Source organism: Aethina tumida, chromosome 1 (genome assembly GCF_024364675.1).
Source record: "Aethina tumida isolate Nest 87 chromosome 1, icAetTumi1.1, whole genome shotgun sequence".
NCBI classification, from domain to species: domain Eukaryota; kingdom Metazoa; phylum Arthropoda; class Insecta; order Coleoptera; family Nitidulidae; genus Aethina; species Aethina tumida.
Genome location: NC_065435.1, coordinates 38,326,117 through 38,342,361, shown reverse-complemented (window position 1 = coordinate 38,342,361; position 16,245 = coordinate 38,326,117). Strand labels below are relative to the sequence as shown.

The 16,245-nt window shown below is 34.7% G+C and overlaps 1 protein-coding gene and 1 long non-coding RNA gene across 2 annotated transcripts; one reads left to right on the top strand and one right to left on the bottom strand.

Moving 5' to 3' along the window:
- The first annotated feature begins 776 nt into the window (after positions 1 to 776).
- On the top strand, positions 777 to 1,145 carry LOC126264237 (uncharacterized). Its single transcript, XR_007546999.1, has 2 exons — positions 777 to 938; positions 1,035 to 1,145. It is a non-coding gene; the product is annotated as an uncharacterized LOC126264237 (long non-coding RNA).
- Positions 1,146 to 2,135: 990 nt separating this feature from the next.
- On the bottom strand, positions 2,136 to 16,024 carry LOC109600129 (uncharacterized). The gene is made up of 5 exons (XM_049967101.1): positions 15,960 to 16,024; positions 7,448 to 7,506; positions 4,483 to 4,581; positions 4,260 to 4,429; positions 2,136 to 2,223 (listed from the first exon to the last, which is right to left on the bottom strand). The coding sequence occupies exons 1-5, from the start codon at positions 16,022 to 16,024 to the stop codon at positions 2,200 to 2,202; spliced, it is 417 nt and encodes a 138-aa protein (XP_049823058.1). The 3' UTR covers positions 2,136 to 2,199.
- Between the last annotated feature and the right edge of the window lie 221 nt (positions 16,025 to 16,245).

Here is a 16,245-nt window from a genome sequence, read left to right as displayed (position 1 = left end):
TAAATTAACTGTTCAAAATTTAGTTTTAGTTTAAGATCTGTGAGACAGTTCATGTATATGTTAAACAATAATTTGTTTCTATTCATAAAGTATGAAACAATATTAGTAAGTTAATATTATTTTTAAGAGTTCACATTAAGTAAAATAGTTATGGCCACAATATTTAAAATTTTGTTATTATAATGATGCTGTAAATCCTTTTGGTATAGAATATTTCCAACAATGTTACTACTTTAACCAATGTAATAAACTAAACAAACATTCAAATATAAAGGGGGGACGATTCAAGGTTTCATTCTTACCCTCTTCCTCTGCAAAACAATGGTTTTTTGAAATTTGGTGTTTGATTAACAAATAAGAAAGAGTAATAAGAAAAGAAATTAAATAAGTAGATAAATTAATTAAGAAACCATAAGTAATCGATTATTAATCAGATTTCATTTGCTTTGTCTGCTCAAAATTTAGTTGTTATAATGATGACTAATACTGTAAGTCCTTATGGTAGAGAATATTTCCAACAATATACAATAATTCAAATTTGATTCAAATTCTATACAATACTGGCACACAAATCGAATCAGTAAAATTTTAACCTACGACGTACGACGTACTTCGATGGCTTGACGTGGGACAAAATTTAAAAAAGATTAATTTTAAGAAAATCTATATAGAGACAATTAAACAGTTTTTAGTCTTGTTACAAAAAAATTGTGAATACCAACCTTTAGTGATAATTTAGGATGACAGATGAATTGAATTCACATCACTTATTGACATTTAATTGAAGTACTTCATAATTAAGAGTGGAATTGTGCAACCAAAACATGTCTTTATTAGTGCGAATGTTTTGTGAATGCTTTGCTTTCAGTGCCATATTTGTCATAGGACATAGCTGCGGTATGGGAGTATTCAGTTGTACCAAATTTCTTTGGCAAAAGGTAATAAACACATTGTTATATATATATATATATATATATATATATATATATATATATATAAAATAAAGAGTTCTCATAAGAATTTTGACCTTTCAGTTTCTAGAACAGTTGGGCCTTTTAATTTGCGAGGATCATACGTATCTGTATTAATGGAATCACCTTGAAATGTAGATATTTGATTTGAAATAAATAAATGACTTGAAAAATCATTAGTAATTTAATCGTTTAAACATTTAAGCGTTTAACAAGGAAGACACATACACGTAGAATGGAGTATGACGTCTCGGTTGGGTCGTACAATAAACAGAGAACACGGTCAAAACGGGCACATCAATAATGATTGTACTGTTTGACTGCATTTCGAGTCCCCACAGATATATCGAGTGGACCAATCAAGGGGCTTTTAATAAATGCACAGACGTAATAAATATAGCACGGGTCGGCATGGCGTGTTGACGTGCCGCCAAGGCCTATGGGAAGGAAGGAAATTCAGTTAGTAATCTACATCTCATTGAGGCTATCGCGTATTTCATCGGCCTGTCCAATGATTCGGCCTGTTTTGCATTTCGCCATTCGATGCCACAACATTTCAGCGATCGATCACTCATTTATTTATTTTTTGGCTTTTTATAGGTTTGAGATGTGCGGAAGTGCGGAAGTGCGGAAGTGCGGGCGGGCACCTTTCCGGGCACAAGCTCAGAATCCAATTAAATTTAGTACGGTGTTTTCGTTCGATTAGCGGTCAAACAAGTGGCCCTTATGGGCGCACAAGTAACTGTTCGGCCTGTCTACGGCGGCATGCGATATTATATTCACGACAAGCCCTTCTGGCCTTAATCAAGCCACTAAATGCCATCAAATTGTACTCAAAGGACTACCCTCGCAATAAATTAATTATTCGGAGGGTGAATTGTCGATACGGAGTTGTATTGTGTTCTATGTGTCTCTCCGTCTCGTTCTCCCCGGCACCGTTGTGTGTGGGCACGTGGATTTGTTCGGTATTCTCTGGAGCGCTCGGCTCTTTTCTGCTCTCGCGCCACCTTCAATTGTTATTGTTTGTCAACGCTGTGATAAACGAACTACTGGAGAAGAACGTGGCTTTTTGTGTGTTGTGATCAAACTAGGGAGCATTTATAGTGCTACAACTTCAACTTCATACAAACAACAAACAAATTTATACGGAATGCACCGGTCTAATAAATTTCATACATTTATTTAATATTATCACTGACATATATATGTTATATGTTCTTCATTCTTTTTAGCATCTTGAGAAGCACGAAATCTGAAACAGATCAGTCAATTAGATATACGTATAGTGTGACTCATATTACCACAATTTTAATGAATAATGACGTACTTTTTCTATTATCATTGATTAAAATATCTCCCAAATTATAATTTTCTAATAGAAAAAGGTACGTTATTATTCATTAAAATTGTGGTAAAATGAGTAAAATATTTTTTAAATTTTGTCCTTTATAAGAAATGTATAATTTTCTTATGAAATTCTAATTTTTTACTGATTTTCTTAGTTTATAACATTTCTTATAAAGGACAAAATTTAAAGCCTAAGATGCTCCCGAAAAATGTTTTACAATATTATTTTAAAAACGATAATTTACTAGTTACATATAGTATTGGCAGAAAGTAGAGCAACGGTATACAGTGATGACCAGAGAAATAGTTCAAAATTTAAAAAATATTTTGCAATTTATTTTTAATAGGATTTATATTTTTTATTGAATGAACTTTCAGTGAGAACAAAGTTTAGACAAAAAAATCAAGATCTAAATATTGCTGACGACGACAAGGCAGAAAATAGAGAAACTTTTTTAAAATTTAAATAATTTTTGTCCTGGTTATTATGTATATTGAAAATTAACTTCCCTTTATAAATTAATAATTACATAGTGTTTTGGACTGGCAAAAAGTAGAGAAATTTATGCTATTTAAAGTTTTATTACTAGAAATAATTTGTAATTAGTATTTTAATTAATTCTACACTAATATATTGTAAAATTCCCATTATTATTAATAACTTCCAAACACCGTTTTTTCATGCAAAGTCAATAATATTTAGATCCATATTTTGCCAAGCCTCCTGCAGCGCCGTGAATAAATCTTGCTGATTACTATACTCTTTGTGTCTTATTTTGTTGTTCAATATCTCCCATAAGTTTTCAGTGGAGTTTAAATCGGGAAATTGACATGACCAGTTCATAACATTAATTTTTTCCCTTAAAAGTCATTGCTTCAAATATTTTGAAATGCGCTTCCATGATACTCTTTATTCAAAGGAGAGGACCCATTCAAAATCCAGAAAGGCAGCCCCATACCATTACCGACCTGTCGCCTTGTTTAACAGTGAGTATGTTAAACTTTGGGTTATATTTTTCATGAATAAGTCGCCTTACATATAACTCATATACATCACTGATAACCAGACTAAACTTGATTTCATCACTCCAGTTCGCTCATTTCCAATCATTTAAAGTCCAGTGTAAAAGGGACCTGGTAAACTCAACTCTGGCTCGTCTGTTCTTCAGTTTACTTTGGTGTATACTGTAAAACAAAAAATTATTGTCGATTTTGTAGAGATTAGTGATTAGTGATTTAGTAAAAAGTTGATCTACTTTTTGCCAGTTTTTTTGAATAGTAGTTAACAAAATCATTTTTAATACAAGAAATATTCACCGATATTTTTCTATACAGTGTGTTCATAATTGGTATATATTATATTAGATTTGCATACACAGGGCCAAAGCAAGTTGAATATTTTTAAAGTTGCTCTACTTTCTGCCAATACTGTAGATTTTCATGCGTGACAATGATCCGAAGCATGTGTCCTGTGTGTGTGTGTGTGTGCTGTTCAAAATTACTTAAAAGATACTAATAATCATCAATAATTCAATAAATTAATCATAAATTAATTATAAAATAATTAATAAATATTAATTATAAAATATTTTAATTTTCTTAATCCTTTTTTCTTAATTAACATTAATCAATAAGGGAGTACTATTGCGTTGGTCAGTCACCATTGCATATCTTAATTAATATTTGAGTTATTATTATTCATCGAAATCAAGTAATATATAAAGGTAAGGGAATGTTTCCATCCATCCATTAGTGTGTTTCATAATCTATCGGAAAAATTTTGACCACAAAGGCTTTTTTAGAAAAAAAAATTTTAATTAATTAAGTCCAACACTGAGTGACATAGAAAATTTATATATAAGATTGTACACATTGTATAAACTACAATAGACAGATAGTTTTCGGATAAACACTCAGTATAAATATCACATATCAACTGACCTCAATACTTTGTTTGAATAGCCATTCGACCCATCCAACTGGTTTCGGTGTCAGCCAAAGCTTCACTTCTCTATAAGCGGGCATCACAACAAATTTCGTTACAACCAGCGACACGGCGATTATTAAATATTTTTCAAAGTAACGCAAAGTAAATTTACAAAACCATTTAACTAAAAAATAAAACTACAATTAGTTTTTCGTATGGGTTATCAAAAATAATTACAATTTGAAAAGAATCCTCCTCGCTGTACTTCCCGATGGTGCAGTTCGAATCTTGGATAGAGCGCGTCCTCAAACTCGTTGTGGCGGTAGCCGGCTCCTCCTGCATAAGCATCGGGCATAATTAGATTGTAAAATCTAATCTGGAACGTGGTAAAAATTTAATGTGTATAAGATAAATTAAACTGACAGAAATGTGGTGGTAAACGTCAACTAAACAAACTTGAATGGAACGTCAACGATTTCAGCCAGTATTCAGTTCAAGTTCAGTGACCCACACAAAATCGAAACACGTAATTTTTTGCCGCTTTTCATTGCGTAATTTTCGTTAGTAAAAAAAAAACAATATGTGATATATATTTTTGTCGTAGAGTCGAAGTGAGGTCGGACAGTTATAGTCCTTTCGCTTTGCATCGATTCGTTTTTATTTAGTTTCGCAATTTATGTCTCATGCCGTGCCATAAATTTCGCGTGAAGATTATTTGCATTGTAGTGAGGCTGTCTAATGAAGCCCGATATTTATGGACTTTTTTCATTCGATAGCAGACGGGACAGAAAACAGACCGGATTATTTATTTTTCAGGCGCTCAAACTCGCCCCGTCGAAATGTTACAATGAATTTTTGTGAGCGATATTAAGAGCAATTTATACTTTCAGTGCGGGCGTGAAAAAAAAAAACCGTGCCGGCAAGTACGATATATTTTTTGAAACATGGCCAAAAATAAAACAATATTTACACGAGTTTGCTTATCACCCGTTTTTTTATCATACGTATAATTTAATTAAAAAAATAGTTTTGGGTAGGGAACAAAAGTCCAACAGTTGGTTCGTGTGATGGATGTCTTGGCAAGGCGCGGTTATTCACAATTGTCTTTTTAACTTCGCCATCTGCTTATTTTGAACTATTGCCAGACTGTTAAACACGTTCACTTAACCCTCGAGCAAATATAAAAGAATTTTGCCGTCGCACAAATTGACAGAAATTCATGGATCACGTCCTTTATTAAACTGACATCTAAATTGACCCCGTCTCCCGAACGGTTTCGTATATATATATATATATATATATATATATATATATATATATATTTATTTATCGCGCAGGAAAAAAAAAAAAAAATGATTAAAACAAAACGAGACGTCGCTCCATACAAAGTGCGTCCCCGCCAAGGGAAATGACGTTTCCTATTGCATTTTCTGTTTGTAGTCAGTTCGGAATGTTCCCGTGCACCACCCAACTCCGAATCGTTTACGCGACTCTGGCTCCTTTATGTTTGTCTCAATGCAAAAGGCGTGCCATCATCTCCTTCGTTCAGATTCTCTTCCGTCTGTTCGTGATCGCTGAACCTCGGTCAGGTTTTTTCCTCTATTATAATTTACTCGGAATTGAGAAACTACTCGCGATAATAAATAGAGAAGATTGCGTTTCTCCTTCTCACTAATCAGTCGCGGTGTTGGTCAAACCAATGACAACCCCGCGACTCTCGACTATTTGCCGAATTGAATATATGACGTCAAAGACAGGGGGACTTAAATTCAAACACAAACCACTACAGAATCAATATGCAGTGATCAATCAGTCCATTATGAATATGTATCGTGCATAATTTCCTCTAAACAGGTCAACGGACAAAATTCCGTTGGATTCTTCGCCACTTGGCCATAAAAAATAAAGTAAAATAAAGTAAATTCGTAGTAGAAAGGAGAGTTTGTAACGGTGAAAGTGGCTCGTTTTTCTATCGACGTAAAAATCTTGAAAATTTTCTACTTGGTCAGTCACACTTCATAAAAGCACACACAATTCGATGGAGATTGAACTCCGGCCCGATCGGATATTTTATATTCAGACTTTGATGAATCGTTATGGAGTATCGAATTTGTTTATGCGATGCCAATTCGCAGAATATACAGTCGAGTTGACAAAGGCCATTCATTTATTATAATGCATTGTTAAACTGGTTCATCACTTAAATTAATTATAATAATGCAATTGAAATGTCGAAATAACGTCATTTCGGATCGTAATTAAGCAGGTAACCCGAATGAACAATTTGTTTGAGTTATGAAAGACAGTAATTAATTAATATGGTCCATATCCATATACGGGGTGGTTTTTAAACTCATTTTAACTGATTACTTCTTGCTTATTTATTAATTGTGCATGACTCAAAAATGATTTCAATATTGAAACGTACTGTACAGTATCTATAGTTGTTCTGGTTTATTTGTCGACATCTCCAAAGGTCTGCTTAGTGATTTTGGTGTTTTTGAGCACTGGTGTCCATATTTTATCAAGCTTCAATGCTTCTTCTTTTCTGTTGAAGCTTTTTCCGTGTTTATGGATTTCAATTGCTTCCCTAATCATTCTTAGAGTCCACAAACACGGAATCAACTTGAACAGAAAAAAAGAAGCATTGAAGTGATATAATATGGACAGTCTTTACTTGTTTCTTTTGAAGTTTAGTGGGGCCGAATAAATATTACATTTGCTGGGATCCATTTAAACCATTTAAATAGTACATTTAGTACATATTTTTAGTACATTTGAATAATTAGGACCATTATTATATACCCGATACCCAACATCCAAACATTATATGGCAATAATTGTGGCAATAACAAGACAATAGCGTAAATCTTAGTGTCCGATTCAATGAACGAGACCATTATGGCGCGGGAACATAATCCAAGCATACTCAATAACCAAGTAAACTCTAATAATTGCTCACTCGAAATATGGCGGGCCAATTGTGAGGCTGGAAAATCAAGCGAAATAGTTTTGAATGCGCTCCCACATTGTTTGGATATCCAAATAGCTGTGTATTGCAATGACAAGTGTGTGGATTGTAACGTTAGTCTCTGTGGTCGGGAATTATTGTGTTGAACCGATCGAATCAGTGGCAGTTCGCTTATTTTGTCACGTGGCCACGGGTGGATCAGATCAATTTTGTTACTTTCAGTTCGTCTACCTGCCACTGCCACGGCCACTGCCACGGCCACTGCCACAGCCACTGCCACTGCTACAGTGCTACGGCCAACGAAACGTTTAGTAATAATAAAGAAGGGGATAAAAAGAAAATAAGCTTCAAATTGTTGTTGTTGTTGTTGTTCTTGTTAGCTTGAGCAATATATTTTCCGGCAATGATATACACAACATTTAAAAATAAAAATCTCAATTTTACAACTCAATTAAATCAGGTATCTTGGAAAGTTTGGTAATATAACGTAAAGTTTCTATTAGAGTTGAAAATTTTCGAGTTTTACGACTAGTTACTTTAAGTCTCACTAAATATAAATTTTATGCTATCCTGTGACAAATTTTATTTTGCATAGTCCTAACCGAGTCGAGTATTTAATTACTTTGATCTAGGTATCAAAAAGTTTTGACACTAAACTTGTTCCTTGACTAGACTCTCAATTTAATATATTAAATTAATAGCCCGAGTAAAAATTTAAATAATGAACATTGAAGTTGTTTTAAGAGTTAAAAAGTTAATTTAAGAGGGAAAAATTTAATAATGCAAGACAGAAAGGGAGTTTTTTTACAGTAGTTTAGCGGATAAATTTTCAGTACGTGTGGAAGGCTTTTAATTTGAAGTAAGTTGGTCAATGACCATTGGTCCTAACAGAGTTCCATTACGTGATGCCGCCTCGATATCCAAGCGAACCGTATCGATTTAGCAAAAATTAATTCAGCTTAAAAGCCATTAAAATCTCAATTTAACTTGTGAATTATAATAAGTAAAAATGGTTCTCGTTAAAGATTGCTTTATTTCTGAAAGCAACTTAATTACTTCCCATTTTCCGAAAAAATAACGCTTTTAATGGTGTTTGCTAGTTGGGCAGTCGGTTCTTTTCGGCTAAATAAATGACTAAGAATTGCATAAAGGTTTAATTTAAAAGTTAAATTAATGTGAAGGTAAAAAAAAGTTCTGTTTCTGTAATTAACATCCATTCTGTCGGGGCGTCGCGGCGCGCCGTTTAACGACAATTACGAGGCCGGAGCTGAAATATTTTTCAAATTTACGCGGCGAATTAGAGACGCCTCTTTGACCGAATTTGCACATCAAAAGATTTTCCTTTTTTTTTTTGCATTCAACAACAAGAGTTACACTCGGGTTGGTTACTCACCAAAATCGTTAGAGCAAGTTCCGGCCGGCCGTTCGTACGTTTTGCGCAAACTGTAAAACAATTTATCGAAGAGCACGGACAAGAGGCTTGTGCGAAATTAATGATGTGTCCTTCTGTGTTTCGGTGCACCTCCGGAGTGTCTTGAACAATGGTCCGGGCCCGGAGCTAAGATTCCGACAATGTTTTGTTTTGCCGCGTCTTACTTACCGAAACCGAAACCGACGAACAAATAGTTTGAACTGTTCCATTATAACGTGCAAGAACTGAACAGCCAAACAGCGGCGTACACTCTTCTTGGAAATTCCTCAAATTATTGTATATAATTAAATATACAGTAGTATATAATAAAAATTTATTATAGCAACTTTTTAAAATGTTATATATTACTTACTTAATTTAGGTACTAATCTTGTTTTATAGTCTGTTTTAAAAACTAATATATATTATAATATTCTATAAAATGTTACATTTTGTTATTTATTGAATTGTGCTAGACATGTACATATACAGTATTGGCAGAAAGTAGAGCAAATTTGTAATTAGTATTTTAATTAATTCTACACTAATATATAGTAAAATTCCCATTATTATGAATAACTTCCAAACACATTCTTTTCATGGAAAACAACAGATTGTCAATAATATTTGGATCCATATTTTGCCAGAACTTTTGTAGAACCGTGAATAAATCTACCAGCTATATACTCGTGTAAACTTATATTTTGTGAATTTTGAGATAAGTTTTGGGATCTCAAAGTTTAAGTTTATACGAATTTATAGCTAGGTATATCCATCTTCGAAGAGAAATCCCTATAATAACTGAACTAGTTCAGTCATCTTAGTCAAAATTAAGTGAATATCTTGGAAATCGAGATATCCAGCTATAAACTCGTATAAACTTCTACTTTGACATCCCAAAACTTGTCTCAAAATTCACAAAATATAAGTTTACACGAGTTTATAGGTGGGTGTCTCGATTTTCAAGATATTCACCTAATTTTGACTAAGATGACTGAATTAGTCCAGTTATTATAGGGAGTTCTCTTCGAAAATCGAAATACCTAGCTATAAACTTGTATAAACTTATATTTTGATATCCCAAAACTTGTCTCAAAATTCACAAAATATAAATTTATACGAGATTAAAGCTGGATATCTTGATTTCCAAGATATTCACCTAATTTTGAATACGATGATGACTGGATTATGTACTTGTTTCTCCCAAACTTGGTGAGCCTAAATTGTTGACACTCATCCCTGAAATATTGCTATTGTATAATTTTGTCCAAGTGAAAATAAAAAATATACACAGTTCATTAAAGAATAAAATGAAACTAAGCAATTGCATAGTGGACAAAACAACAACAACAGTAGTACTAGAAGTAGTAGAACTCATATTTTTAATATATTTTAATAAGCTGTTACAATTATGGGCACCAGTGTATGGTAATCACCAATGTCGAGACTAAGAATTTATCTCGTCGGATTTTTCACGTATCGCGTTACGAGCGGGGGATTTTTAAATTTCGCATGTAAAATCTTGAATTGTAACACATTAAATTATCTTCCCGTTCAAATTTTTATGCGTTCTGCCGGCAACGTTGGTTCTCGACGCCCGAGGCGGAATATTTTATCCGCAGTGTACTATGAATATAAATGACACGCGGAATTTTAATTAAATGTACGTTTTAAAGCCCCGATAAAATGTTCCTCATTATGTTTCCTGATTTTTCGCTTGTTTTGAATCGTTAATTGGCATAATCTTATCAGACGGCAAAATACGGGACGCTTGTACAACAGGTAGCTAGCTAGCTAGCTAGCTAGCTAGCTAGCTATCCGTATGTTTTTCCTCATTATTTTCCTGCCGTGTATTTAAATTTATTTAAATTTAATTTGTTTTTATTTTTCACTCACTCGACTAGGTACAGAAACAAATTTATTAGTGGCAATGGTTGTATCAATAAAATGAAATAATATTCCCGTGGACTGCATAAATCTGTTGTTGCGAAAGCCACCTCTAACAAAATAATCCTATTCATTTTGGTAGCGAGACGTTGGCGGAGTATATTTTGCGGCGTGGTCATTGTATTTTTCTTATCGCGATACGTCTTCCCTGTGCTTTAGCCCTTGTCACCACCTAACGTAATAAATTTACTGCTTGAATGCCACCTTCACACCACCGCGCCTACCCGCCTAACCGCCTACCCGCCTACCCGCCTACCCGCCTGCCCGCCGACTCCCCTTCCTCACACTTTCGCCCACCCCCGATGTTCTTCCGAAGGCGTTCATAAACAATTTATTAAAATACACATTTGCCGACTTGCTTTTCGGTTAATACTACAGTAAATTGTTTGTTTCAGGGTTGACAATCGGAAAACACCAAACCAAGGTACGTAGTTAAATTTGATATGACGAAATTTATGCAAAGCATTGTAATAAATGCAGTTAGCGGTCCCGTTTTGGGTGTAGAGCCTCTCAGACAGGTCAAACGGCAAGCAATTATCCGCGGAATGTTTGAAAAATAAGACCCGGTACATTGTTGTGTTGGTCTATTTGGGGGAAATTTTATAAGACCTCTTATGAAAAATGGGGAATTCTTTGTGGCCTTTATTAAAGAAATAATGGATGCACTTAGCGTACTTCCAATTCTCCGGCGTTCAACGGCTCCGTCACGAGTACGCTGTCACAGCGACTTGAAACCGACGATTTCGGCTTTAATTCGATAAAAATTTTAGGGGCTCGAGACCGTTTTAAACGTTATAAACAAAGCTGCAGCCATTAAGAAAAAACTTTTAATTAATTCTACCTAGGGTCATTATTTTGCGATGTAGCCATCCAGGGGCATAAAGTTTCGTTTATGTTTCGGGAGATAACCTTAATTCTTTATAAATTTTATGACCGATTTAAAAATAAACTATTGTTTTCTATTTGAGGCGGCATCCGTCGAATTACATTGTCGTTTGATTGTCCTCTTTTACTGTAGAGCTTCCTCCTCGCTTGCCCTGCCCCCCGCCGCAGCTAATAAAGTATTGTGTTTGTAAGTAAGTGTTTTTAATAGGAATTTCAACGAACAGGAAACGGTTATTAAATATTAATCATTGGTTACGTAACGTTTAGGTTAATTGGATACATTTCGGAACGGATTGAAAGATTGAATAGAAAATTGGACGCTTTCATTTAAGTTCGGTTACGAGAGCTCCGGGATTATTAATCCCGACTCGGGAACGACTGAACTTTTATTTCAGTTTCTAATGAACGTCTTATCCGGAAACCGGTAAGACTGATACCATTAATTTTTCACCATAACCGTAACGTACGGCATATCAAGTCGGGGCGTATTTACGAGCGAACTTTACTCGCACCAATAAAATTCAATGTGATTTTTGGGGAAGCGAGGGCCCTCCAACCTGAAAAGGTGAAATAAAAGTGTGTGAAGTCGCCTCTCGTCACCGACGCCGCGACGGGGGAATTTACTCGAACGAACAGAAACGCGTTATCGCAATAATGCAGTGATGTGTCCCGGGAAGAAGTATTTCTGACGGTAATTTCGTCTTTATTATTAAATTATCTGCCAAGTTCGTCGGGGAGAACTCCATTTTATCTATGTTTTACAGTTGAGTGAAGCGGGCCCGCACCACCGCCGCCCCACGCGGAGGTGGTAGCCAAGCCGCGACAACAACCTACGGTCTCCTCTGTACAACTACATACGTATTTCAATCGTTTCACCTTCCACTCGCAGATTTACTTCCCCTATACTCCTTGGCACGATTAAATAAATAATCGAGTGTTGTAATTGAGATTTTTTTATGTATTTTAAAAATTTATTATTAATTACGTTGATATTTAATGCGAAAAACTAAATAAACTAATAAAATTTCAATTAATTACAAACAATTAAAAATTGATAATTGTATTTTAAAATACTTGTTGGTATAAAGTATGGATGTTATGTTTCAATAAGATTTTTCCAATTCTGTCGGTAACTTTATTGTATATGGGAAAAAAGTTTTACCAATAGTTGGATTTTTATTATTAGTGTGAGGTCTCATTGTACGTCTTACTCCAAGTGTTCTTGTTCTTCAGCGGGGTGGCGTGTGTCACATATTCTTTTGACTAGTCCGGTTAGTATTTTGATGACCTCTTGTTTTTGACTAGGATGATGGTTATATCATTTATGTAGATACCGATCGGTGTGTGTAGGTTTTCGGTATACTCTATGGTTTAAATGTTCACCGACTCTTTTTACTAGTACATCCAAAAAAAGTATTTGGTTCTCCTTTTCCAATTCCATTGTGAATTTGGTATTGTTATGAGTTTAGGTGTTTTAGAAACTGATCTAGTTTTTCTTGTTCATGTTTCCATATCACGAAACAGAAGGTTTGTGTTTGTAAGTCTCAATCACTTTTTGTTCAAACTTTTCCATAAAGAAATTGGCGATCAATGGACTAAGTGAACTACCCACTGCAAACCCTTCAGTCTGTTCGTAGATTTTGATGTTCCAAACGAAATAGCTTTCAGTAAGGCACCTACGGAAAAGATCCACTATACCTGGAGGAAATATATTTGGTATCATGTTTAAGGAATCACTGACAGGAACTTACGTCGAAACTGACCAGTCTATCTTCTACATCAAGATGTAATCCTTTCAATATCTCAACAAAATGAATGGAATCTTTAATAAAGGTTGGGGTGTTTCTAACATGAGGTTGGAGCAATCTAGTAAGATATTTAGATAAGTTATATGTTGGTGACTCAGGAGCACTAACGATGGGTCAGATTGGTACATTATCCTTATGTATTTTGGGCAGACCATATAAGCGAGGTGGAAGCTCTTCTGATTGTTTTTGGATATCCGCTGGTATGGATGATTTTTTATTATTATTATTATTATTGGTGTTTCTTAGCTTTCTCTGTGTTGGATCTTTAGTCAGTTATGGAAGCTATTGGAAAATGTCTCGGTTATCAGACATTGGAACGGTTATAAAATATATTGAAGCTGAAAAAGTGTTAGAAAAACCTCTGCTCCTCCAGTTGACAATTTTCCGGAAATTGGGCAATTTAATTTTATTGTAGAATCCAAAAGGGCTTACAATTTAACGTTATATCGATTTACTTTTGATTTTAATAGGAGTACTAACCTCTACATGATTGTACTCCACCTTCTATCTCACTATCCTCGTCTCTCCCAACTACTCAAGAACACATTTATATTTTTTATTAATTAAACAATGCATTCATGTTTACTAACACAATACCCCGATGATTCCCTTATTCAGCACGTAGTACAATCAGAGCCAATGTTACTGTATTCGGGTATGCTTTACTGCTTATATGTGACATTATTATATTTCATTATACTTATTATTTATAAGTTTAAATACAATACACAATAAATATATTACTTTAGATAAAACATACACTCAGTAATTTATTTTATAAATTATAAATAGTATTATGCACGACAAAAACAGTAAAGGGAATCCTTTACTGTCTCTGTCATGGATGATGTCTCTCTCAAAATTCAGTAGGATCAAAGGCTTTCCTATCGGTATGTGATCTTTCTATTTTTCACAAAAAAAAAAAAAAATTTTCTGAAACCCAATTGTGGCGGAGTTGCTTTAATTTGGCGTACAAGTACTTAAACGTAAACGTACATCAAATATGATGTGTTCGTTACAAACTAGTACACAATGGCTTTAGTGAGCGTCCCGTCGTGGCTCTATGGCGTGTCGGTTGTCTAGGACTAAACCGGGTAATACAATGTCACTAATCTCGTTACAGCCCGTAACTATTTACATTTTCCGTCATATTACCTCTAAAACTTCCCCAGGCCACTGTTTTTTAGCGCTTTTTATCGCGCATTACAAACTTTCTTAATACCAGCATAACACATCTTTATAGTGCATGCTGCAACTTCGCAATGACACGGCAACTAACCTGGATTCTGGTGAGGAGAATAAGGAGAATGGAGCTGTGGTGTACAAGGGAAAAGTTTTATATTATTTTAATTATAGGTCGAGACGTGGAAGTTTCCCGCTTTTACTTTGTTGTTGGCTAGTGGCAATTTTATTGTTTCGGTTTGTTTTACTTCGTGGGCCACTTTTTATTGTCTAATTAAACTTTTCTTTACTACGACAGTATCGGTGATTAAGGTTGTTGGTTTTCCACTCGTTTTATGGTCAATCCAAAAACGAGGACATGTTTTTTTCGGTCCCTAGTATGGTATGGTGCACTATACCTGGTGTATACCTGTTAATCTATTTGTAATGGGCGACGGTGATGAATCCCTTGTTGTTAATCTATAGGAAAGAAAGGAGGTAAATTCCATCCAGTCGAGATTAGCAGTGATTCCGTGTTCCGTGACAATGGCAATGGCAAATTCGAAAGTAATGCCGCGGCGTGCCTTCGCTTTCGCGAGAACACGTCTACAAAGGGATTATCGCGACATTTCGGTTTGATTTGTCGGAATTAATTCGAACTGTGTTCACATTAGGAATTATCATCTTGGAGGATGTAGCTTGTAGCTGAGATAGGAGAAACGGGGGTGTAAACGGGCGCTGTTCGAGGGTGGCAAAACCGAATACAATCGACGAGCCCGGTGCATTAGGTGTAAGGAATTCATATGAGAATTATTGAAATCCTCGTGCCGAGAATTCCTCTGTAACCGCACAGCATCTGTACCGTTCCAATCTTCATGAAATTCTAATTGTCTTACATGTGCTTGATGCATGTAAATGATAATGTGTTTGTGCTGAAGGACACTCCATCACAATTTTAATCAATAACACCAATTAATGCAATAATCTCGCCCTGTGACTCAATTAAACCCCTTATCTTTTAATTAGTTTCAATTCTCTCTGTAAGGATTTCACTTTGATACCTTACATAATTACTGAATTAATGAAATGTGCTTATAATTAATTACTAATTATAGTAATGAAAAAAATATTTCTAATTTTTCATCGCAGAGAACATTTCTTTATCCTATAAAGGGGATGGGACGATAAGAATACCGAATCGGCCTCAGAAAAGTATCGGGCTCATTATTTCAGGAAATGTTGGTACTCATAAAATACATCGATCAGATCTTTATCTGTTATCGTTTCTGAATAAATCAAAAAATATTGAAAATCAAGAAAAATTGTTATTCTCAGCACTACCGTATATGTTTTGAGGCGTGATGGTAGCTTCTAGGAAAAACAATAAAATAACCTCGTTTTTTTTTATGATTCTTATAAACAAAGAGAGCTACCATCATACCCCAAAACATATTCGATATTTAGATCAATCGATTTACAAAGTGCTGAGAATAACAAATTTTACTGATTTCCAGCATTATAAGCCCGATACCTTTCTGGGGCCGATTCGGTATTCTTATCGTCCCATCCCTTTATGTGCTCTTCCAGGAGATACATTATACTAAATATTAGTGAGATTCATTCACGATGCAATTCCTTCTAAAAATCTAAACAATGTAAACTACAGGATTTCCTTCATCACACAGGGCAGCTTAAAGGATGGGGCCCTGTGACGCTTCACATGGATTTAATTTTGTACAACATTGTGAGGAAAGTGGAGAGCTGATGAGACATTAACTAAGTTTACTGTTAAAGCATTCATAAAGTCTCGAAATTGA

Bases quoted from the DNA above. Each gene is read 5' to 3' on its own strand.
- LOC109600129 (XM_049967101.1), bottom strand. From the start codon at position 16,024: ATGTATCTCCTGGAAGAGCACATAAAGGGATGGGACGATAAGAATACC. The intron at 4,430-4,482 runs GTAATTATTTTT...TTTATTTTTTAG, and splicing joins AGGAGGATTCTTTTCAAATT to TTAAATGGTTTTGTAAATTT. The intron at 2,224-4,259 runs GTCAGTTGATAT...GATCTGTTTCAG, and splicing joins TATTCAAACAAAGTATTGAG to ATTTCGTGCTTCTCAAGATG.